General features: G+C 40.7%; 1 protein-coding gene across 1 annotated transcript in view; it reads left to right on the top strand.

Moving 5' to 3' along the window:
- ANO2 (anoctamin 2) overlaps positions 1-23,640 on the top strand; it is a 179,234-nt gene that overhangs the window by 19,431 nt on the left and 136,163 nt on the right. The window contains exons 4-9 of the mRNA XM_072335289.1: positions 3,336-3,434; positions 5,383-5,531; positions 7,160-7,214; positions 8,014-8,062; positions 22,331-22,386; positions 23,185-23,226. Of these exons, the coding sequence (XP_072191390.1) occupies positions 3,336-3,434; positions 5,383-5,531; positions 7,160-7,214; positions 8,014-8,062; positions 22,331-22,386; positions 23,185-23,226 (450 nt within the window). The remainder of the gene's footprint in view (positions 1-3,335; positions 3,435-5,382; positions 5,532-7,159; positions 7,215-8,013; positions 8,063-22,330; positions 22,387-23,184; positions 23,227-23,640) is intronic.

The raw sequence follows: 23,640 nt of genomic DNA, 5'->3' as shown, positions 1-23,640 counted from the left end.
CATTCCTCTTCCAGCACAGTATCCTCAGAGGGGTGGGGGTAGAGAGGCTGCCTGGTCCCCAGTGCCCCCAGCTCATGAGGCAGTGGTGGATGCCATGTTAGTGCCAGCAGGCTCCATGGTGATGACTGTGTTGCCAGCCCTGCAGCATGTCTGCTCCAGCGGCACTAGCATGCTCTCCGCTCATTCCTATTTTATGTTGATGAAGAAAAGTAGGAAATATATAATAAGATCAGTTTTACTGTGAGACAGAAAGAATTTGAATCAATATGTGTGTGCATATACTATATGTATGGAATACATGTATATAGATAAATATAAACATATCTAGAGAGCAATAAATATACAACACAGTTCATATATATACTCCAATCTGGCACTTCTGAAGTGCATGTTCTAACAGGTGTTATTTTTCTCTAATCCCTTCCAAATGAGTGAAAAACATTTCTGTTCAGATTCTATGGTTAGGGTGTTTCTTGAAATCAGAGTGTAGACTCTGCTCCCACTGAAACTGGTCATAGTTTGTGGAGAACTACTAATCTTTCATGATTCTGTGAAGAATAGTTTATATTCTAGTGCAGTTTAAGATTCAGTTTTTCTGGATTTGTGTGTGATTCTTTATATAGATTTTTGCCTTTCTCATCTGCTGTTGTTCTCACTTTTTTTTTTTTTTCCAAATGATATTCTTCTATGGCTGTTTTAAAAACTGTTGACATTCACACTCTCTTTTCAGTTCTCATGTTGCACGCAATTTAGAGACTTTAAATAATCATTCTTTGTCTTTTTTTTTTAACATTGACATGTTCAATTGCCACGGGACCCAATTAGGAAATCATGATAAGTAGCATCCTGAAGATCCTGCTCAGCTTTCACATGTCAGTGCACACTGCTTCACCTAATCAGTGATTGACCTGCTTACCTGTCTCAGGCCTCTGAGTATTTGCTAATGTATCTTCACATCAGCCTTTCTTAGTACTCTTGACACAGGACTGCTCTGTCCAGAGTGTTGTCATCAGTGGTGCAAATTCTTGTTGGAGGCCTGTAAATAGTGGTATTGCCCAGTAGTCAGTTCTGGGTCCAACTTTGCTCAACATCTTCATCAGTGACTTGGATGGAGGAACAGGGTCCACCCTCTGCAAGTTTGTTGATGGCACAAAGCTGGGGGAATTGACTGACACACCTGAAGGTTGTGCTACCATTCAACAGGACCAGGACAGACAGGAGATTTGGGCAGAAAAGAACCTAATGAGGTTTAACAAAAGCAGGTATAGAGTCTTGCACCTGGAGAGGAATCACTACATGCATCAGTACAGGTTAGTGGATGACTTGCTGGAGAGGAGCTATGCAGAGAAGGACTTGGGGGTCCTGATGAACAATGGATTGGCTGTGAGCCAGCAGTGTGACCTTCTAACCAAGAAGGCCAGTTGTGTCCTGCAGTGTATTAAAAAGAGCATGGCCAGCAGGTCAAAGGAGGGTATCCTACTCCTCTACTCTGACCTGGTAAGGTCGCATTTAGTCTACTGTGTCCAACTCTGGACTTTCCATTTCAAAAAATATTGAGTTTTCCTAGAAGGAGTCCAGAGGAGGGCCAAAAGATGATTAAGGGTCTGAAGCATCTCCCTTGCAAGGAAAGGCTGAATAACCTCAGTCTGTTCAGCCTGGGAAAAGAAGACAGAGAGAGGATGTGAGAAATGTTTATACATCTCAAAAAGGCAGTGGGAGTCAGATGGATCAGGCCAAGATCTTCTTAGTGTTGTGTAGTGATAGGACAAGGAGTAATGGCTAAAACCTGAATATAGAAAGATCCATACTAACATTTAGAAGGGCTTGTGTATGGTAAGTGTGATGGAGCATTGGAACAGTGTTATGGTTTTATGATTTTTTTATTGTCGATATTCCACATTGTAACATCATGTAGTGCACTGGGAGTTAAAGAGTTATTCCTCCAGTTTCATGGATCGTGGTTTTTTTTTTTTTTTAGGTTTACTGTCATTCCCCTTCTTAATTTTTTTCTTAAAGTTTTGCAAAAGAGTACTTGAACTGAATTTCCAACAGAACACATTGAGTCTCTATAGATAAGGCCTATGTTCCCAGCTTTCTAGAGTCTGACTACTTAATGATTAGTGGGCAGTTTTCTAGTTATCTTCAATTGCTTACACTTGTAATTGTCACCTGCTTCCAAGGGGGCCACACAAGTTTCACATTTTAAACCAGCACATAACATAGCTGTGTCCTCTATCAATGTGGAAAACTTGCTTCAGTTTTCTTGCATCCCTGCTAGATTTCAGAATATATGAGGGATTAAAAATAGACTTCCAGGGTATTAGAAGATTTGGCTTTTAGAGCATCAGATCAGACATGTCCAACCTGTGGCCCATGGGACACCTTGTACAGTGGCCCACCCCCTGTCCCGTACTATCACAGCAGTGTCCCTTTCCTGACAAGAAGCCTGGCATGTCCTGGCCCTGAGAGTGCACCCATTCCTCAGCAACAACCAAACTACTGGCATGCAAATGGCAGTGACTGGAGGGAAACCAGGACACAGAATGGGCAAAGTGCAGTGTTAATTCAAGTTATGAAAAATAGTTTTTATGTATTTTGATATATTAATTAAACAGTCTTGTGAACAGAAAAAAAAAAAAAATCCTTTCTGTTCTGATAAATTAATTTGAGAATAGGTTTCAAGATAGCCAAAATAATAGACAACTTTTTTTTTTTTTTTTTTTTGTGTATTTGCAACTCCACTTCCAGTTGACATAAATATATTTTCTGCAAATTTTCAAACTGAATGTATAGAGTTGCAATTAGATATTCAACTCAAAAATTTCATCTTGTCTCTATTATACTTTTATCCTACGAGATACCTATGTTACCAGAGAAAAATATCCCTCACTTCACAGTCACACATTACTCATTTTATCAAATTTTTTGCAGAAGAATTGCAGCCACTTCCACTGAACAAGACTGATGCATTAGTTTCACAAAGATGTCAAATGTCTTAGTAGTTCTAAGTTCTTTTTTTAAGTTGTAATTAAAAATGTATGTATAATAAACTTTTTTACTTATATACATTAACTATGCTACATATTTTATCTGTGGTCAAAGACAGTTCCTCTTCTCTCATTGTGGACCAAGCAAGCCAAACGGTTGGACACCCAAGCATTAAATAGTCCAGCTTTTAAAGAAAAAGTCACATTTAATCTTTGTTGTAATTGAAGTTGGTTATTCACTATGATTGCTCTCTGTCACAAGATTTAGTTATACGTGCCATCTTGAAACTTGATTACTATATTCTGTTCAGTAATGCTGAAATTTGTTATTTTCACTACATATTTCAGAATAAGAGCCAAGGACTAAATTTTGTTCGTATTCATGCAACTTGGCAAGTACTTAGCCGAGAAGCGGAACTCCTTAAAATAAAAATGCCCACTAAAAAGGTAAACTTCTTCTGTTCTATATCAACTAGTTTTATGCCTGGAGGAAGACTGATCAGAAATATAAATGTTTTGTAGCTTTTAGAAATACATTATTCTAAATCACTCCACATAACATGTAATGCTTATTCTTTCATCTTACCATTTTGTGATGATATAGTTTTCAGAGTTGAATTTAAGATGGAAATTTCTGATGGGATTTCAAAGGCCCCAGGGGCAGCTTACTGGTAGACCATGTTCTGTTGAGTAACAACAGAGGAGAGTTTTGAGGAGGGATTTGAAACTGAGAAGGCAGAATTTTGTCAAGGAACTTACTTCAAAGGTAAGTTGCAGTACATTATGATAGTGAAGGCAAGTCCATAGTGTTTTGATTTTAACCGATCAGTTATTTTCACCCAGTAAAGGATGTCCACACCTTAGAATTTTACTGTCTATCAGCGTCAGAGATTTGGCCAAGCTAGTCTTGCACATTCTTACTCTGTGTAAAGTAAGATTAAAAAGTCTCCCTCAACTGTTTACCTGTTATCAGCCTCTGAAAATGAATAGGCTTTGGAAAGCTACTGTAAGTTGTCCTTTCTGGTTTTATCCTATTTTTTTTTTTTTTTTTTTTTTCTCAGTTGAAGAAATTGAATGTTAACAGTTGAATTCAACAGGCATGGCATGAAAATTCTGTTACTGTCATAAAACTTTTGCAAAGACAGTCAAGAGATGAACTTCCTGTGGGGGCAAAGACCCACTTTGAAATACTGAAACCTTGAATTTCAGAGATTTAGCAATAAAAACTGGAAAAAAAAAAAAAAATCAGCCAGTAACAACAAAAAGAACATAATTTTTTTTTTATTTTATTTTAATAGCATTTTTTTTTCTGTGATGTTATCTTTATTTATCCAAACAACCAATAAAAACATAAAAAAGGATTTTCATTGGAAATTATTCATTTCTAAACATGATAACTTGGTTGTAAAAAAGTCTTTTGAATCATTCAATTTTAAAATATCGTTCAGGTACATTCTGGTAAAAGTTGCCTTCTGAGCAAATTCGTCTACATTTATAATTCTGTATAGGACTGAATTGATACTTTTGATGAATGAGAATGCACCACACTGAAACAAATTAGATACATCAAATATAATCAGGTGTATAACAACTTCAAACAAGAAAATAATTCCCAAAAAATACTTTAGGTTAAAGGATGTCCAAGTTTTCAAGGAACCTAACTGCAGACCTTGAGAAAAGTTAATAATGTGCTGAAGGTAGAGGACGAGATGATCTAAAAACTATGAAGCATTGAGGTACTTAATTAAGGTACTTAATATCATTTCAATTTGAAATGATAATAAAAATACTTTGTCATAGGCTCATGCAGGTGTTACATAAAGTTTATTTATTTAATTTGATTAATCAGATTGCAAATAAACACGATTGGTAAGTTTGTTTGTATTTCAAGAAAAATGTTACTTCTATATTTCTGAGAGGCACTGTTACTCAACATGTCAATCTGAATCAACAAAACCTACATCCTTGGAATTGCCATAAAGCCACGAGCCAGGCATCCTCACTTTTAATGGCGTATGTATGTGTGTGTGTGTCATTAGACACAACTAGCAATTATTATCCAAAAATAACATACTTACTCTTAGCAGTATTAATGACAGCGAGTAAAGTTTTTTCTTGCTTTGTCTGCCCCCTTATTTCCAGTTACAGTTACAAAGTCAAAATCATTGCTCTACCTGAGATGAATTACTAAGGATTTTTCTTGTACTATGTGTTTTCTTCTGGAAGAAGCTTGCGTCCTTGGAACTGAAACCTTTGCAGATTCTGGCATTACATTACACTAGAATTTATATTAAGGCGTTTATTTTAAACATGGAATGTGCATAAAAATTGTGGGTTTTTTCATTTTAGTGTATTTTCGGAAGTCATGTTCATGTGTGAAATTTTATTTACTCAGATGTATAAAATCAAAGAAGAAGGGGGAATACTCAAAAAGTTAAATGAAATATGGTGCAAATTGTCTGAACCCCTACAACCCCAGGTGCCACAAGAAGATACCAAGATGAAAAGCCTGTCTTACCCATTTTCCAGGGAGAAAATATATTTGTGAGTACTTTAAATTCTAAAGAGCAGTTAACAAAGCTAGGAAAAAATGACATAAAAAAATTATAAGTGATTTTCAATCAAAAAGCAGAAATCTGTTAAGCTTGCACCATTTCTGGAATTTCTGAGGAAATATGTATTGACAGTGAATTCAGTTTCAGATCATTAACAGAAGTCTAAGTTGAAAAGAATTTTGTCAATGTTCTTCTTTCTGCTAGGTAAGGCACCTGAAGTAGTGCAAAAAATAAATTCACTATGTTCTTATAATGAACTGTAAAAATGTAGCAACAAATTTGTTGTTAACAGGATAGCAATATTACTGCTTGTTTTGAGACAAGAAAGATTAAATAGGGATTTGGTAATATATTTCCTCTTGCAAGATTTATTGTACCATGAGAGCTCTTCCAAAAGTAATACCTCCTATTTTACTATGTTGGCTCAAAGCATCAGAGGCAGATATTGGTGGTAAGTAGGTAGAGGTTGAAATTTCCCAACAATATTCCATTACATTTTGTTGCTGTAAGATAGATGGTATTGGAGGTGCAGTCTGACAAAATAGTGTCTGTTGTGTAAGTGTGTATGAAGCAAAAGTGTGGAAATGAATTCCTCCACATGGAAAAAAATTAAACACATTGACATTTATTGACACTTGCTGAACAGTTATGGAGATGAGACAGTGGATATGAGCACAGTGAGGTTATAGGTTGCGTGTTTCAGCAGAGGCAACAGCAACAAGAATCAAAAAACATCTGAGTAGCCAAATAATTTTTTACGAGCACGGCATGCAGGCTCTTGTTCATTGTTGGCAAAAATACACAGTTAATGGTGGTGACTATGTTGAAAAATTATGTTTTGTATCTAAGAATTTATTCTATGAAATAGTGTTGTTGTGCTTTTCATAACTTTTGTAGCTTCCACATAAATAAATAGGAGGCGTTGTTTCCAGGGTGACTACATAAATAAAACTTGGCTAGAAGATAAGAAATTCTTAACACTTCCTCCCTCACTCAGAATAATATCTGGGACCAGTTTGATGCTAAATATTTCCCCAGCTCTTTTTTTTTTTTTTTTTTTTTTCCCCCTATATTTAAGTTTATATTAAATTCAGTAAAAAATCAAACATATCCCCATATCATCTATTGTCCTCTTTGAAATTTTATTAATACAAAATACACCAAAAGTGACTGAGGGGAATGAACTGTGAAGACTAATTTCACAAATGATGATTCCAGTGGAACTGTTATTTTCAAGCAAGTGAAATGTTGGCTGGTTAGACACCTGGAGAAGAGTAATAAGCATCTGCATTAGGCAAATTAAAACAGTCACATAATTGTGTAGGATTGAGAGTATTTTATAAAGAAAAGATTGAAATGTCAGTTTGTGTAAAAAATAAACATTCTCCTTGAAAGAAAGGAACTTTACATTAGTTAATATTTATGTATCTTTTGTGCCCACCATTACTGCCATACCCAGTAGAATTCTGAATGAAGGGGCACAGTATGCAGTACTATTTCATCTTCATTTCCTTAAAACATTTGTTTATCTTACTCGTTTGTAAGTTAGTTCTAAATCAAATTGTCTCACTCACTTCCAAAAACATACCTGATTTTTTTTTCTATTAATATTTTCAGGTACAACATCAGAGATAAAGACACATTTTTTGACAATGCTACGCGCAGTCGAATAGTAAGTAAGCAAAAATAACTTCTTGTGCTGAATGAGATTTAATAGTGTTGACTACTTTGCTAATCCTGTTATTTCTCTTTTTCTATAAAGCACTAAACAGTCGTATGTGTGTAAGTACATATATGTAGGAAATGCTCTGCTGTAGCTGCACAGTACTCCATAAATCTTGGAGGGAGTAGGTGCTATGGAAAAATATACTGCCGACTCAAGTCCACTGGTAAAAGTTGTCAATAAAAGTCTTACTTCATGCTGTTTAGCCAGATCTTCTTCCATGAACATACCTCTTCTGAATCCTATAGTAATTTACCTGCTCTGGTAGTCTTTGATGAGAAGCTTTTATCATGCTCCTGACATTCTGTTTAGTCTCCAGTGTGTTAGCAAGGCAGGATTTCTCTTTATGGATGCTATGCAACTCCTCTCCAGCATACTATGTTTGCCATATACACTTTGGCTTCATAGATACAGTGTATGTACTATACAGCTTAATATTACAGTACTGTGCAGCTTAATATTATGCTTCCAAACATGATTGCTTTTTTATTATTATTATTATTTTTTTTTTTTTTAATCTTGTTTAAAACACTCATTATACCTGAACTCCTTACACTTCTGATAGTTTTATAAGGATGAGACATAGCAGAACACAGACTCTACAGTAGCGTCAAAAAATCAAGTAGTATGAATTACTGTATCATTGTCAGATTTTAATTTTTAAAGTTCCATTCTATTTCTCCCTCTACGAGGAAGATAATTTTAACAAACAATTTTCAGGTTATATCCCTGTTATTCTTTTCCATAGGTATATGAAATTTTGAAGCGCACTTCTACAAAGACAAGAAACAGCATGGGTAAGAAGGGAAGATAACTATAAATGTTCTATTGAAAGGAATTGCTTAAGTATCTCATTGAATAATTTGTGAAGAACAGGTAAGTGAGGATGCTGAAGAATGTCCTTCTAGAGGGTTTTAAACACTGAGTCAGACACTCTCATGCCTCAAGATTGCCTCTGCCAAAAGCAAGGTAGTTGTCATAGGTGACTCCCTTCTGAGGGGAACAGAGAGCTCAGTATGCTGTCAGGACCCTACTCACAGGAAAGTCTACTGCCTCTCTTGGGCCTGGCTTAGGGACATTACTAGTGTTGATCCTAGGAAGCAGCAAAACTAGTTCTGAAAGTTCTTTGTGATACCAAAGTATCATTGGGGAAACCAATGATCAGATATAGGAAAAGGTTGACTGATTCAGCTGGTGGTGAGATTCCCTGGTTGTAGACCTTCCTTCTCAGGAAGTGACATTTGTCCAGAAGACATTCTTCCTCTAGAGGCTAACCCTCAGCTGAGCCCAGGACCCCTTCCAGTCTCAGGGAAAGTGCAGGTAAACTGTTTGCACATGATCTTCCCAGCCTAGGCACTCCCTTCACAAGGTATTCAATCATCAGTTCAGGCCATGATGTAACAGTTCCCTTACATTCCACCCCTTCACAGCTTGAAAAGTGATTAAACATATTCATACATTTCAGTGACAATATTTAATCAATAATTCTTGTAAAAATGTAATAATAATAAAAAGTCTGATATTTCAGCTGTCTATATAGAATCATAGAATCACAAGGTTGGAAAGAATCTACAAGATCATCTAGTCCAACCATCCTCCTATCACCATTACTATCCACAAGCTACCAAACCATATCTCATAGCTCCTCATCCAGGTGCCTCTTGAACACTGCCACACAGTACCAACCCCTGGGGGCACCACTTGTAGTGGGTCACTAGCTGGACTTAACTCCATTAACCACTACCCAGTGGCATGACCCTCTAGCCAGTTCCCTACCCAAAGAAGGGTATACCTACCTAGGTCATGGGCACCCAGTTTTTCCAAGAGAATACTGTGAGAGACCATGTTAAATGCTTTGCTGAAGATTAGGTAGACTACATCAACAGCCTTTCCCCCATCTACCAGTGTGGTCACCCAGTTGTAGAAGGAGGTGAGGTTTGTTAAGCATGACCTGCATTTCATGAACCTGTGCTGACTGGGCCTGATTCCCTGAATGCCACACACATGCCTGTTCTTGTGTCTTTAAGATTTCCACTTTGAGGAGCATCCAGACTTCCTGGACTTTACCCTTAAGGAGTGACTCCCAAGAGAGCCCTGCAACAAGTGTCCTGAACAGATCAAATTCCACCCTCTGGAAGTTCAAGATAGCAGTTTTGGTAGTCACCCTACTGAAATTTCCAAGAATTGAGAATTTCTCAATTTCGTGGTTCCTCTGCCCAAGACAGTCCCCAACCTTCACATCTCCCACCAGTCCTTCTCTGTTAGTGAAGAGCAGGTCTAGCAAGGCACCACCCCTGGTAGGCTCTCATACCAGCTGGGTAAGGAAGCAATCTTCCACGCACTGCATCTTCTATGCTGTGTTATATTTCCAACATATATCAGGGAAGTTGAAGTCTCCCAAGAGAATGAGTGCTGGTGATTATATGACTTCCTGAAGCTGTTCATAGAATGCCTCATCCATCTCTTCATCCTGATTGGGCGGCCTATAACAGACCCCCACCAAGATGTCAACCCTACAGGCCTTACCCCTGATCCCTACCCACAGACACTTAGCTTTATCATTCCCAATCCCAACCTCTTCAGCATCAAAATACTCATTACTATAAAGGGCTATACCATCTCCCTTCCTTCCTTGTCCATCTTTTCTGAAGTGCTTGTAACCATCCCGAACAGCTACATTTCTGGACAGGCCCTCCATCTTGGTTGCTGGAATAAGCCCACTGTCTGGTGGAGACCATGTTTAGGCCAGCAATGTCAGAGACTGTCAAGAGGAAAGCCGGAAGATTATTTACTGTTCCAACCTGGGGTTTTAGAAATGCTTTAATTTGAATCCTAAGTGGGGAAGCCCAAGTAGTTTATAATAGAAACAGGGCACTGGATTGACCATCTCTGGGTCCTTCATTTAAATCTCTCAGTGTCTCATGCACTCTCTTGGTCCACCACTGCAGGAGCTGGGAGTCAGTCATCAGAAAGGCCTTTAGAATGCCATTGTACTGCTCTAACAGGTGTGCTCCCAGTGAATTACAGGGCAGGTGAAATTACCATTCATTGTTTTTTTCAGCAATTTCTGTATTGTCACACCTGTGAAATGCATTCCCTACTTGTTCTCAATAACCTGAAGAGTACCATATGTCTTTAGTTTGGTGAGTACTTTGGTGGTATAGGATTTATTTGCCTGTAGTATTGGATAGGCCTGTATTAATTTGCTTGCTGAATCACACAGGTCAAGGCTTCTTCCTTCAGGCTGAGGGAGGAGACCTGTGTGGTTGATTTGCCATCTCTGCAGGTTGTTTTGTCCTCTGATGTGGTGGACGGTTGTCTCTGGTAGAGGTTTCAGTCACATTCTGGAGCAGGCTTCGCATTCATAACATGCCTGGATGATATCTGACGTTTGAACAGGCAGCCCTCATGCTTTTACTGCTGTCCACATTGTCTTTTGTTCAGCATGCTGTAACTTCTTATGTAACCATTAGGCAACGTTCTCTGCTGACAAATCTTTCAGCCACCTAATCTAAGCCAGTCTGTTGGCTTCATCATTTCTCAGTGACTGCATGTGCTGATGTCTGTATACATGGTAGGCACATACTGTACTATGCTTAACCAGGTTCCATATACTCAGACACATGTTTCTGGGCATGGATAGTCCAGTCCTGAGAAGCCCACTGGGCAATCTAAAGTGTAAGTCAGGACACAGCCCAGCTATCCAAGCTGAAATTCAGTGCACTGTTGCCTGGTTCCTAGGTTATGACCATCCACTCTGCTCATAGCTCAGCCCACTAACTACTTTGTCCATCATCTTCTTCAAACCAGATTATCTTGATTGAGGGATGATATGTAGCCGCACATCATTTACTTGGATTCCCCTTGCAAGACCCATCACTGTACCAGGCATCTTCTGAAATTGTTATTTTCCCTCCTGTACAGGACTCCTCTCAGGTGGAATGACAGTGTTTTCTCTAGGTGCATCACTGTGATACGCCACTGGGCCAAGTATGTTCTGTAATTCTTCTTTTAAAGATGAAGAGGACAAGTAACTGTGTTGTCCCACATAGCACTTGCCACTGTTTGAAATTGGGCCACCTCATCTTAGAAACACACATCAGATCTTTCATTTGCTCTTTAGTAGATAGTATTGTTTTTACTACTACTTTTGCTGTTTGTGTTATTGGCTCACATGTTATGCAAAATAGGTAGCCAATAATTGCTTTCCAGTCATTCTGTATCTTTTTACTGCACCATGCTACACCTGAGACTAGAACCCAATTGGAGTCCAAATGGAACCTTACCACTGCTGTAGTACCCAACCAAACCCTTCTTGGGTCACATATACATCTAGCTCAGTGGGGAGAGCGTGATCAAATACACTGAACACCTGAGGTTGTTTGACAACTATCTTTGCTCGATCTATTTGTCTATCTTTTTGTTCCATTTGTCCCAAGTCCCAGAACTGGCCTTTCTTTGTTTATGCAAGGGCCTCAGGTTCTGTGCAAGAGGGAGTATAAATGTCCTCCAGTATTCCAAGACATCTAAGAATTCTTGTAAATGTTTTGTGGGGTTAATACTGGACATCCTTGTATTTGTCAATAGTGGCATTAGTTAATACTAAGTCTTCTCTGACCACTCAAAATCTTGGCTGATAATCTGGGCCCTTGTACTTTTTGTGTTAACAGCCACCCTTGGAGGCAGGCCAGGAATGAGCCTGCCGTCTTTTCAAGCATTTCCAAAGAAGCTGACATTAACATTAGGTCATTGATATAGCAATATAATTTGACATATCAGGCTTATTGCACCTCACCAAATAATCAAATTGTGGCAAAAGGCTGGCAAATGAATGTACCCTTGGAGTATGAATCATAGAATCATAGAATCACAAGGTTGGAAAGGTCCAATAAGATCATCTAGTCCAACCGTCCTCCCTTTACTATACCTACAGAAAACCACTAAACCATATCTCCTAGCCCCCTATCCAGATGCCTCTTGAACACTGCCAGTGATGGTGACTCCACCACCTCCCTGGACAGGCTATTCCAGTGCCTGACCACTCTCTGAGAAAAAAAGTTCCTTCTTATGTCCATACAACTTGTGGCCATTTCCTCGGGTCTTGTTTGTAGCCTGGCAGAAGAGGCCAAGCCCTTCCTCATTACAGCCTCCCTTCAGGAAGTTGTAAAGTGCAATGAGGTCTCCCCTGAGCCTCCTCTTCTCCAGGCTAGACAAACCCTGCTCCCTGAGCCGCTCCTCATAAGACTTGTGCTCCAGACCCCTCACCAGTTATGTTGCCCTTCTCTGGGCATGTTCCAGGGCCTCAATGTCTTTCTAGTAGTGAGGAGCCCAAAACTCTACACAGTACTCATGGTGTGGCCTCACCAGAGCTGAGTACAGAGGAATGATCACCTCTCTGCTCCTCCTGGCCACACTATTTCTTATGCTGTTGGCCTTCTTGGCCACCTGGGCACACTGTCAGCTCATGTTCAGCCAAGCATCGTCCAACACCCCCAGGTCCCTTTCACAGTCATCCAGCCACTCAGCCCCAAGCCTATAGCACTACATGGGGTTATTGTGGCCAAAGTGCAGGACCCAGCACTTGGCCTTGTTGAACATCATCTCATTAACCTTAGCCCAGCGATTCAGCCTATTCCCTTTGGAGGGCCTCCCAACCCTCACGCAGATCAACACCACCTCCCAGCTTGGTGTCATCTGCAGACTTACTTAGTGTGCACTCAATTCCCTCTTCCAGGTCATCAATGAAGATGTTAAACAAGATGGGCCCTAGTACAGACCCCTGGGGGACACCACTTGTAATGTGTCACCAGCCGGACTTAATTCCATTAACCACTACCCTCTGGGCACAACCCTCCAGCCAGTTCCTTACCCAAAGAATGGTATACCTGTCTAGGCCACGGGCAGCCAGTTTCCCCAGGAGAATACTGTGAGAAACCATGTCAATGGCCTTGCTGAAGTCCAGGTAGACTACATCAACTGCCTTACCCTCATATACTAGCCTGGTCACCCAATCATAGAAGGAGATGAGATTGGTTAAGCACAACCTGCCTTTCATGAACCCAAGCTGTCTAGGCCTGATCCCCTGGATGCCACGCATGTGCCGTGTGATCTCACCCAAGATGATTTGCTCCATAATTTTACCTGGTACCAAGGTCAGGATGACAGGCCTGTAGTTCCCCTGATCCTCCTTACTACCCTTCTTGCAGATGGGAATCACATTGGCCTCCAATCCTCTGAGACCACTCCAGTTAACCAGGAGAACTGGTGGATGGTGGAGAGCAGCTCAGCAATCACCCCCACCAACTCCCTCAGCACCTGAGGGTGGAGTCCGTCTGGTCCCATGGACTTGTGACATTCCAGGTGGAAGAGGAGCTCTTTAACTGTCTCCACCTGAATCACTGGGGATGTATTCTGCATTCCATCCCAGACTTTCAGATCCGGGTATAAAGTGCCCTGAGGACAACTGTTCTGCCCATTGAAGGCATTGAGGACCTCAGCCTTCCCCTTATCCTCAGATAATGATCCTCAGAATGATCCACTGCCTGCCCTCCCATGTAAGTGCAAATTCATCTTGTGATTCTTTGACAGTCAGAATAGTAAAGAATGCATTGACTAAATCAAGTACACACTGGTAGTTTTCTAACAACTCCTTATTCAGTGTGTTCAGGTGAGTGGCAATGCTGGGTACCACTGCATGAACTGGTGGGGTGAATTTTTTAGTTCTCTACAATCTTACACACTATGTCCCATCCCTTTATGTCATTAGTGCAGCTAGACCTAGATCTTCTTTCAACAGGAGACCCAGTAGTAGCCAGTTGGACTATGTAGGGAAATTGCCTTCCCGTGGCAGGTTCTAGAATGTCCTCCAAATTCCCTTAAACCCTCCTTCCTCATAGGGTAGGGCTTAAAACATTTATTGTTATTAAGTTGTCACCATAGGTTTAGTGAGAAGTGATTTGGTTATTTATTAATTTTTTTATATTGGACACATTTTTGTTAGGTCATTCCACATTTCCTGGCAACTCTTACCAGCCCTGATTGTGGAGCCCTTCAGACTAGTTTACAAGGGCAAATTTCTCTGGATTCTACAAGATGTACATTTCCCCTAGATCTTAAGCATTCCGTCTCTCCTAAGTCAGACAATGAAAATACTTGCATGCTTTTACAGGTCTGACAGACTGCACTGAAATCAGTCTTTCTTGATGTGCACCTGCAGAGCTGAGTTCAGTGGGAACCTAAAGAACACACGTATCACCATACTATACCCGCTTATTTATACATATGAGGACTGTACCTAAAGTAATGCCTCTTTTTAATATTGGCCCACAATGTCAGAGGTGAATGTTGGTGGTAAAGAGGTAGAGGATCAAGCTTCCCAACAATATTTCATTCATTTTTGTTGCTGTGTGACAGATGGTAACAGGGGGGGTTGTTTTTGGGATAGGAAAGGGGTGATCCTTTTGGATTTCCTGGAACCAGGACAAAGCATCATTTATGACCTCTACATTGTGATACTGACTAAGCTGAAGGCTCAAACTTCCAGATTCAAGCTGGTGAAGAAGACAGCCTTTTACTTGCAACACAGTAACAGTTAGGACCTATATTAGTTTGAAGACTCTGGAGCATATTGCCTGTCTTGGCTGCTCTGTCCTACTCCGTGCACTGTGCATTCTGTGTTTACGCCTTCTGACTTCCATCTGTTGAGACTAATAGAAGACTGGCTGTGCATGTAAGATTACCCTAACAACACTTTCACATCAGCTGTGGAGCAGAGGTTCACCTTCACTGGTGCAGTTTTATGAGGGAAGTATAAAGGCTCTTGTTTATCCTAGCAGAAAGACATAGCTAATGGTGGTGACAAATAGCATTCTGTAGCTGGGGATTTGCTCTATCAAATAGTGTTATTGTGTATTTTGTTGTAGTTTCCATGGAAATAAACAGGAGGCATTACATTCTGAGTGACCTATACACTTGCAAAGAATAGCTGTGCTGGGTATAGTGTTTTCCTGCATAGTCTTGGTATAACTGTATGGTGAAGCTGCTGTAACAGATTTTTTTGTTACAGCTGCTGGAGTGGAAAATAGATTTATTTCTACAACCTGAAACAGAAATTTTATGTGGCTTTCTTGTTTGTTTGTTTGTATGTTTTGTTTTGTTTTTAATCATATGAGAGGGGGAAAAAGAACACACCAAAAACCTTTGCCATTTTCAGTTGAGTGGGTGCTTTCAGAATACAGAATTTTGGGGACAAGTATGTTCAAGGCAGATTAGACAAGAAGCCTTGACTGCAGCAGGGACACAAAGTTTGTTGAAATAAAAGCCACTTCTCAAAGGTGACACTTTGCTATGGGATAAGAAAGTGGTATAAGAACACTTAATAAGTGCTTTCATTTTAGCCTCTTATTCAAAGTTCTGTATTTAATAGCTTGTTCTAGTTTTCTAGTTTATGATGTAATAAATGCTGCCTTTAGAGATCAAAATATTATTAAAGAGTTTTTTATGCTTCTTTATGCATGATCAACTTCAAGCTTAGGTCAACTCGAGGTTCCATTTAACAACAAGGAAATGTTTTACCCTTTCTAGACTATAGCCTGAACATGATTGTACATCACATTTGAACTATATTCAGTAATTGTTCTGGTCCTTTGAGATTGTCCCCCAAAAGTTCTTTGCTTCATGCATCACTAAGATTCTCTGTTTTCACTAGTGTTAGGAATACTCATCTTGAGTAGCTCAAAAGATTTCTTCAAGCATTCACAGAACCATAGATCCATAGAATGGCTTAGATTGGAGGGGATCTTACAGATCACCAATTTCCAATGCCACTGCCATGGGCAGTGTTGCTGACCAGGATGCCCAGGGCCTCTTCCAACCTGGTCTTTGGCAGCTTGAGGGATGACTCATCCACAGTTTCTCTGGGCAACTTGTTCCAGTGCCTCACCGCATTCTAAGTAAATAAATTCTTCCTTATATCTTATGTAAATTTTCCCTCTTTTACTTTAAAGACAGTCCTCCTTGTCCAATCACTATCAGACAGTGTAAAAAGTCAGTCCTTCTGCTTATAAGCTTTCTTCAAGTGCTGGGAGCACAAACTGAGATATCCCCAAAGCCTTTCCCCGAAGCTAAACAACCACAATTCCTTCAACCTTTCTTAATAGGAGAGGTGCTCCAGCCCTCTGACCATCTTAGTGGCCCTCTGGACCCATTCTGAGAGCTCCAAATCCTTCTGGTACTGGAAGCCCCAGGCCTGGACTCATTACTCCAGATGGGGACTTACGGGGACAGGGTAGGAGGGGACAAACACTTCTCTCAACCTGCTGGCTTATCCCCTTTTGATGCAGTTGGGGATACTGTTGGCCTTCTGGGCTGCAAGGGCACACTGTTAGCTCATGTCCTGCTTTTTGTTCACCAGAACCCCTAAGTCCTTCACTGCAGAGCTGCATTCAGTGTGTTTTCCTCCCAGTCTGCACTCATATCTGGGATCGTCCCATCTCGAGTGCATGTAGTGTCCACTTTTTGAGCCTGTCCAGGTCCCTCTGGATGGCATTCCTTTCTCATATTTTCAGCTGCACCACTCAGCCATGTGTCATCAGCAAACCTGTTGAGAGTACACTTGATATCACTGTCAACATCATTAATAAAGATGTGAAAGACAGACGCTGGGGGGTATCACTCATCACTGGCCTCTACCTGGACAGAAAACTGTTGACAACAACCCTTTTGACTATGACCTCCTACCTATCTAGATGTAAACGTTCCTGTTCATTGCAGGGGGATTGGACTAGATGACCTTTAAAGGTCCATCTAGTCCCTTCCAACTCTAGGGATTCTATGATTCTATGAATTATTTTTCTAGCTAGTAGTCCAGCCTTCAAATTAATCTCTCTCTAATTTGGTGATAAGAATGTGGTGCAAGACCAGATCAAAGGCCTGACACAGTTCCAGGTAGATGACATCTGTTGACCTTCTTTTGTCCACCAATGCCATCAGTCCATCATAGAAGACCACCAGATTTGTGAGGCATAATCTTTCCTCAGTGAAGCTGTTCTGGCTGTCTTGGATCACGTTCTTTGTTTTGTGTCTTAACATCTCTTCCAGGAGGATTCACTGCCTGAACTTCCACAGACCAGAGGTGAAGCTCACAGGCCTGTAATTCCCTGGGTTTCAATTTTTCAAATATGATGGAGAGTTACTTGGCAACAACATTGGCCATTTTTTTCCAGAACCCTGGGATGAATATCTTCTGGCCCCATAAACTTGTACACATTCAGCCCATGATGTGGTCTCAGACTTGCTATACTCTTATACTGAGAAAGATTTTGTTCCCTTGGTTTCCAGGGACATGAGAGGCATGGGAAACCTGAATAACAGTGAAGGCTGAGACAAATAACTTGTTAAGTAAAGTGTCTCATCTTTCTCCATGCCTGAGGAAGCCAGTTCTTTCTTTTCAGTTATCAGAGGGGGTACACTCTCTTTTGCCCATCTGTTCTGCACAATGGATCTAAAGAATCCCTTTGTTTTTGTTTTTTTTTTTTATATCCCTCTTCAATTTCATCTGCACCTTGGCTTTCCTGATCCCACCCATACATACCCAGACAGCATCCCCATATTCTTCCCAGGCCACCCATCCCTGATTCCATTGCTTATACTTTTTTTTCCCCTCAGACTGACCAGCAGGCCCTTGTTGTCTTGTTTGCCTGATTTCTTATTCTGGATGATGGGATTTCTTTCTGGGTTCTCAGAAAGGTACTCTCAGAAAGTCTCCTTGAAGTGCTGCCATATCTGTTCTGTATGTTTTTCCCTAAGAACAGTTTCCCAGGGTATTTCATCCAACAATTCCTGAAACAGTCTGAAGCTTGCTCTCCCGAAGCTTGGGGTCCTGACTCCACTCTAAGCCAGGCCTGCATTCCTCAAGATCAGTGACCACCAGGGCATGGTCACTGCAGCCCAGGCTGCCTCCAGTCTTAACATCTTTAACAGCCCATGTTAGTGATCATCAGATCCAACAGTGTTTCATCTCTGGTGGATTTGTCTAATGCCCAAACCAGCAAGTTACAGTGAACCCAGGAGTCTCATGGATTGCTTGCAGCTCTCTGTGTTGTTTTCCCAGCAGATGTCTGGGTGGATGAAATTTTCCATCAGGATAGAGCTTATGAATGCACCATCTTTTGTAACTGAAGGAAGAATGCCTTGTCAACAGGTTCCCCATTGATCAGACACCCCCAACAACTAGATGACTGTTACTGGTCTGGCCCCTAATTTTAACCCACAAGCTCTCAACCTGTTCATGACTTTCTCAGAGGCAGTTCTTCACAGTCTGTCAATTTCTTAACATAGAGTGCAACACCTCCTACCATGCTTATACATTCTAAGAAGTTCATAGCTCTCAGTCATAATGCTCCAGTTATGTGAGTTATCTCACAGTGTTTCCATGACAGCAATAACATGGTAGTTTTCCAATTGCACCATGGTTTTCAATTCTTCCTGCCTTATTCCCATACTGTGTACATTGGTATAGAGGCACTTCAGCTGGGCTTTCGGCCACATTACTTTCTTGTTAAGAGACCCTCCCAAAAACCTCTAGTCAAATCTAAGGTTTTCCCTTACTGCTTCCTAAAGTGACAGTGTTCCCTGACTCTTCTATTACTCATCAGTACAAACCCTTCCCTCATGAAATCTAGTTTGAAGCCATGGTGATAAACCCAGCCAGCTTGCTTCCTAGAATATTCTTGACCCTCCCATGTCAACATTCCCTGTTTATTGAAGTTGTGCCCTTCACAGAAGTCAAAGCCATGGATATGACACCACCCATTCAGCCATTCATTCAGCTGGTCTGTTCTCTTCCTTCTGCCCTAATGCCAGCCTCCAGCTTGGGAGGGTTGTGGAGAGCACTACCTGCACTCCTGATCCCTTCAGCGTATCCCCAAGGAATGTAAAGTCCATTCTGATTTTTTTTTAATTTCCTAGTTGCAGCCTCATGTGAACCAGCTTGAAAGACCAAGTGTAGTCCTCAGTCTGTCTTTATGATACCTGATATCCTCTTACTGATGTTCTGAATGTAGACCCCTGTCAGGCAGCAAACCTTTCTAGAGAAAATATCTGGGCAGTACATGGGTGCCTCAGTGACTCAGCACAGACCTTTCACCTTTTTTTAGTGGCACTAGTTGTGACTTGGGTTCTTGTTTGGATCTTCTCAACATGGTTGCCCTTTTTGTGGTTCTAAATCACTGTCAATACTTTCTTCTCTTTCCATCTCTGCAGCTTCATGCCTGTTGGTTAGGGAGACTTAAAGGGCAAGGGGAAGGCTTCTCTTTCTGCCCTGAACAGGGAAAGGGGTCCAAACTCTCTCTTCCTGCATGTTTTCTCTCTGTCAGGTTGGAAGCCTGCTTACTTTCTTCCCCTTGCTGGGACCTAAGGCAAGGCTTTATTCTGTTCTCTGATTTTGTTACTTATTTTGCATAGGAAGTAGGATCATAGAATCACAGAATCACAGAATTGTAGGAGTTGGAAGGGACCTCCAGAGATCATCTAGTCCAACCGCCCTGCCAAAGCAGGTTCCCTACACCAGGTCACACAGGTAGGCATCCAGGCGGGTTTTGAATATCTCCAGAGAAGGAGACTCCACAACCCCCCTGGGCAGCCTGTTCCAGTGCTCTGTCACCCTCACTGTAAAGAAGTTCTTGCACACATTCGTGCGGAACTTCCTATGCTCCAGTTTCTGCCCCTTTCCCCTTGTCCTGTCTCCACACACTGCTGATAAGAATCCGGCCTCGCCACTTTGCCCCCCACACCTTAGACATTTATAGACCTGGATCAAGTCCCCTCTCAGCCTTTTTTTCTCAAAACTAAACAGACCCAGTTCACTTAGCCTTTCTTCATAGGAGAGATGCTCCAGGTCCTTCATCATCTTTGTGATCACCAAGTGATCCCTGACTTTTTTGTACTGGGGAGCCCAGAACTGGATACAGTACTCCAGATGAGGCCTTACCAGGGCAGAATAGAGGGGGGGATCACCTTCCTCGACCTGCTGGTCACAATCTTTTTAATGCACCCCAGAATGCCATTGACCTTTTTGGCCAAGAGGGCACACTGCTGGCTCATGGCCAACCTGTCATCCACCAGGACACCCAGGATCCTCTCTGCAGAGCTCCTCTCTAGCAGCTCATCCCCCAGCCTCTACTGGTGCATGCACTTATTCCTCCCTAGGTGCAAGACTCTACACTTGATTTTTTTAAACCTAATCCAGTTTCTTACCGCCTAGCTCTCCAGACTGTCCAGGTCTCACTGAATGACAGCACAGCTTTCAGGCATGTCAGCCAATCCTCCCAACTTTGTACCATCAGCAAACTTGCTGAGGGTGGCCACTATCCCCTCATCAAAGTCATTGATGAAGATGTTGAACAAGACTGGACCCAGCATCAACCCCTGGGGAACACCGCTAGTAACAGACTCTACTCTGCCAGTGATGACCCCCTGTTCCCTGCCAGTCAACCAGTTCTCAACCCACCTCACTGTCCACTCATCTATTACACACTTCCTCAGTTTTTTTATAAGAAAGTCATGGGAGACACTATCAAATGCCTTGCTGAAATCAAGGTTGACTACATCCACTGCTTTACCCTCATCCACCCAGCCAGCAGAAGACTACCAGGTTGGTCAAGCATGACCTCCCCTTGGTGAACCTATGCTGACTACTCCTGATAACGTCCCTTTCTTCCAATTGTCTGGAGATGGCATCCAGCACAAGATGTTCCATCACCTTTCCAGGGACAGAGGTGAGGCTGACTGTCCTGTTATTACCTGGATCTTCCTTCTTGCCCTTTTTGAAGACTGGAGTGACACTGGCTATCCTCAGTCTTCAGGCACCCCCCTATTCTCCAAGACCTCTCAAAGATGATAGAGAGTGGTTCAGCAATCACCTCTGCCAGCTCCCTCAGCACCCATGGATGCACCCCATCAGGACCTGTGGATTTATGAACACTGGTGTTGCCCAGGTGCTCACAGATCACCTCTTCTCTGACTATAGGGAAGTCTTCCATTCCCCAGACTCTCTCAGTAACCTCCAGGGTCTGGGATTCCCAAGGGAGAGCTTTTTCACTTAAGGCAGAAGCAAAGAAGGCATTCAGTATCTCTGCCTTCTCAGTATCCCCCATTACCAGAACACCCTTCTCATTTAGTAGCCTTTTTTATTATCCTTTATCACTTTTGCCATATTCAATACCAGGTGAGCTTTAGCCTTCCTTGTCACATCCCTGCAGGCCCTGACAACATTTCTATATTTTTCCCAAATGTTCAGACCCTTTTTCCACATTTCATGGACATTCTTCTTCCCTTTGAGTTTGTGTATGAGCTCCTTGCTCATCCACACAGGTCTCCTGCCACCCTTTCCTGACTTCTTGCTCACAGGGGATGCACTCATCCTGAGCTTGGATGAAGAGCTGTTTAAACACAGATCAGCTCTCACAGGCTCCTTTACCTTCTAACACCCTAGCCCATGGGATAGTTCCTAGTAGATTGTGGAAGAGATCAAAGTTGTCTGTCCTAAAGACATGACAAAAAAAACCCCATGACACCAGGGTAGCAATCCTACTTTTTGCTTTGCTTCTTCCACTCAGGATCGTCCATGAAAATATTCAGTTCCATGAAAAATAAACGCAATGTAATATTAGTCAGTGGAGAGAAGGAAACCGGAAACTTTTGTAAATATTTTTTGTGTGTTTGTGTATTAGTAGGGATCTATGATTCTGATCATTATCAAGCTTCAGAAAGGACTTCCCAGATACTTCCCTTCTTATTCACATGCTACTTTTATATTAGAATGATAAAGTAATCAAAACTGACTTTATATCATACTAGTTCATTCAAGAAAAAGCACCATAGAAAAATGAGTTTTTCTATGAAAATGTTTACCATAGCTGGATACCTCTATGTTAGTAGATACTAATTTACATGATTTTGATCATTTTCAGTAAAATGTAAATGTGTCAGTCTTTTATGTGATGTCATCAAACATCAAATGAAATCAATAATCTTTTCTCCTTTTTTTTTTATTTTTTTTTTTTTAGGTATTAGCACATTAATAGCAAACAACGTTTATGATGCAGCATACCCACTTCACGATGTATGTATATCCTATTAAAAATCTAGTTCTCTCATGGTATCACTCAATAGCATGAAAGATGTTCCAAAATGAATACCTCCTGTTTTATTATATTGGCCCACTACATCAGAGACAGATGTTAGTTGTATGGCAGTAGAGACTGAACACTTCTTCCAACATTCCATTAAATTTTGTTGCCTTGTGGCAGAAGGCAGAAGAGGGGCAATCTGACAAAATGATGTCTGGAATGGTACATATATGAAGAAAGCATGTGGAACTGAATTCCTCCATATGGAAAAAACTGCACCCACTGTCATTTATTGACACTTGCTGAACATTTAATGGAGATGCGGATGTCAGCACAGTGAGGAGGTGGGAGGTGCATTTCCACACTGACGATAACAACGTGAAAGACAAACCATTTTACAGATGGCCGTGCAGATAAGTGTGGAATTCAGGCTCTTGTTCATTGCTGGCAAAAATGCATAGCTAGTTGTGGTGACTATATTTAAAAACAATGTTCTGCAGCTCAGAATTTGCTCTATTGAACAATGTTATTGTGCTCTTTGTATCTTTTGTAGTTTCTGTAGAAATAAATAGAAGGCTTATGGACTGACCTACGTACCTTAAAGATTATTTCCTGTGACAATGAAAATATATTCTATTATTTTTAGTGCACAATTCTAGCATTAAAACCTTCGTAGAAATGTGTTTCAGACTGTGACTTAAAATTAGAATCTACACTGTAATAACAGCTGAACAATCTATTATTGAATTTACAGCTTTTACTTTGGCTATTGAAACATTTTCTTTTTCTAGGGTGAATATGAATACCAAAATGATGGCATGAATGAAAGAAAGGTACAGTACATTACAAAATTAGTGTAATGTTAGTTTTAATTTTCTATGTTAATTAATGTCTGAAATGTTATCATAGAATAGCAGCCAACATTTAGTCAAACAAATGCCTTTTCAATGCATTTATTTATTATTATTTATTAATTATTATTATTAATATTTATTTTCAGTGCATTTATTACACTGCTTACTTTTCTGTCCTTTTGCACATTACATTTGCTTGTAAGACTTTCTACCATATTTCATTGTGTTTCAGTGAATTTTATGTATATGACATGAACTGCTTCAAGTTTTGCTCCACATGCACAGAGAATGTTTTTCAATCTATTGAAATGCAAAATTAGTTCAATCATTTACCTAATTATTCTCCTTCCATAACCAAATGATGGTATAGATGAATAACTATGAAACTATAAC

This window comes from Excalfactoria chinensis, chromosome 1, assembly GCF_039878825.1.
Source record: "Excalfactoria chinensis isolate bCotChi1 chromosome 1, bCotChi1.hap2, whole genome shotgun sequence".
Taxonomy (NCBI): Eukaryota; Metazoa; Chordata; class Aves; order Galliformes; family Phasianidae; genus Excalfactoria; species Excalfactoria chinensis.
Note: the sequence above shows the minus strand (reverse complement) of the source record. Positions and strands in the feature narration are given on the sequence as shown.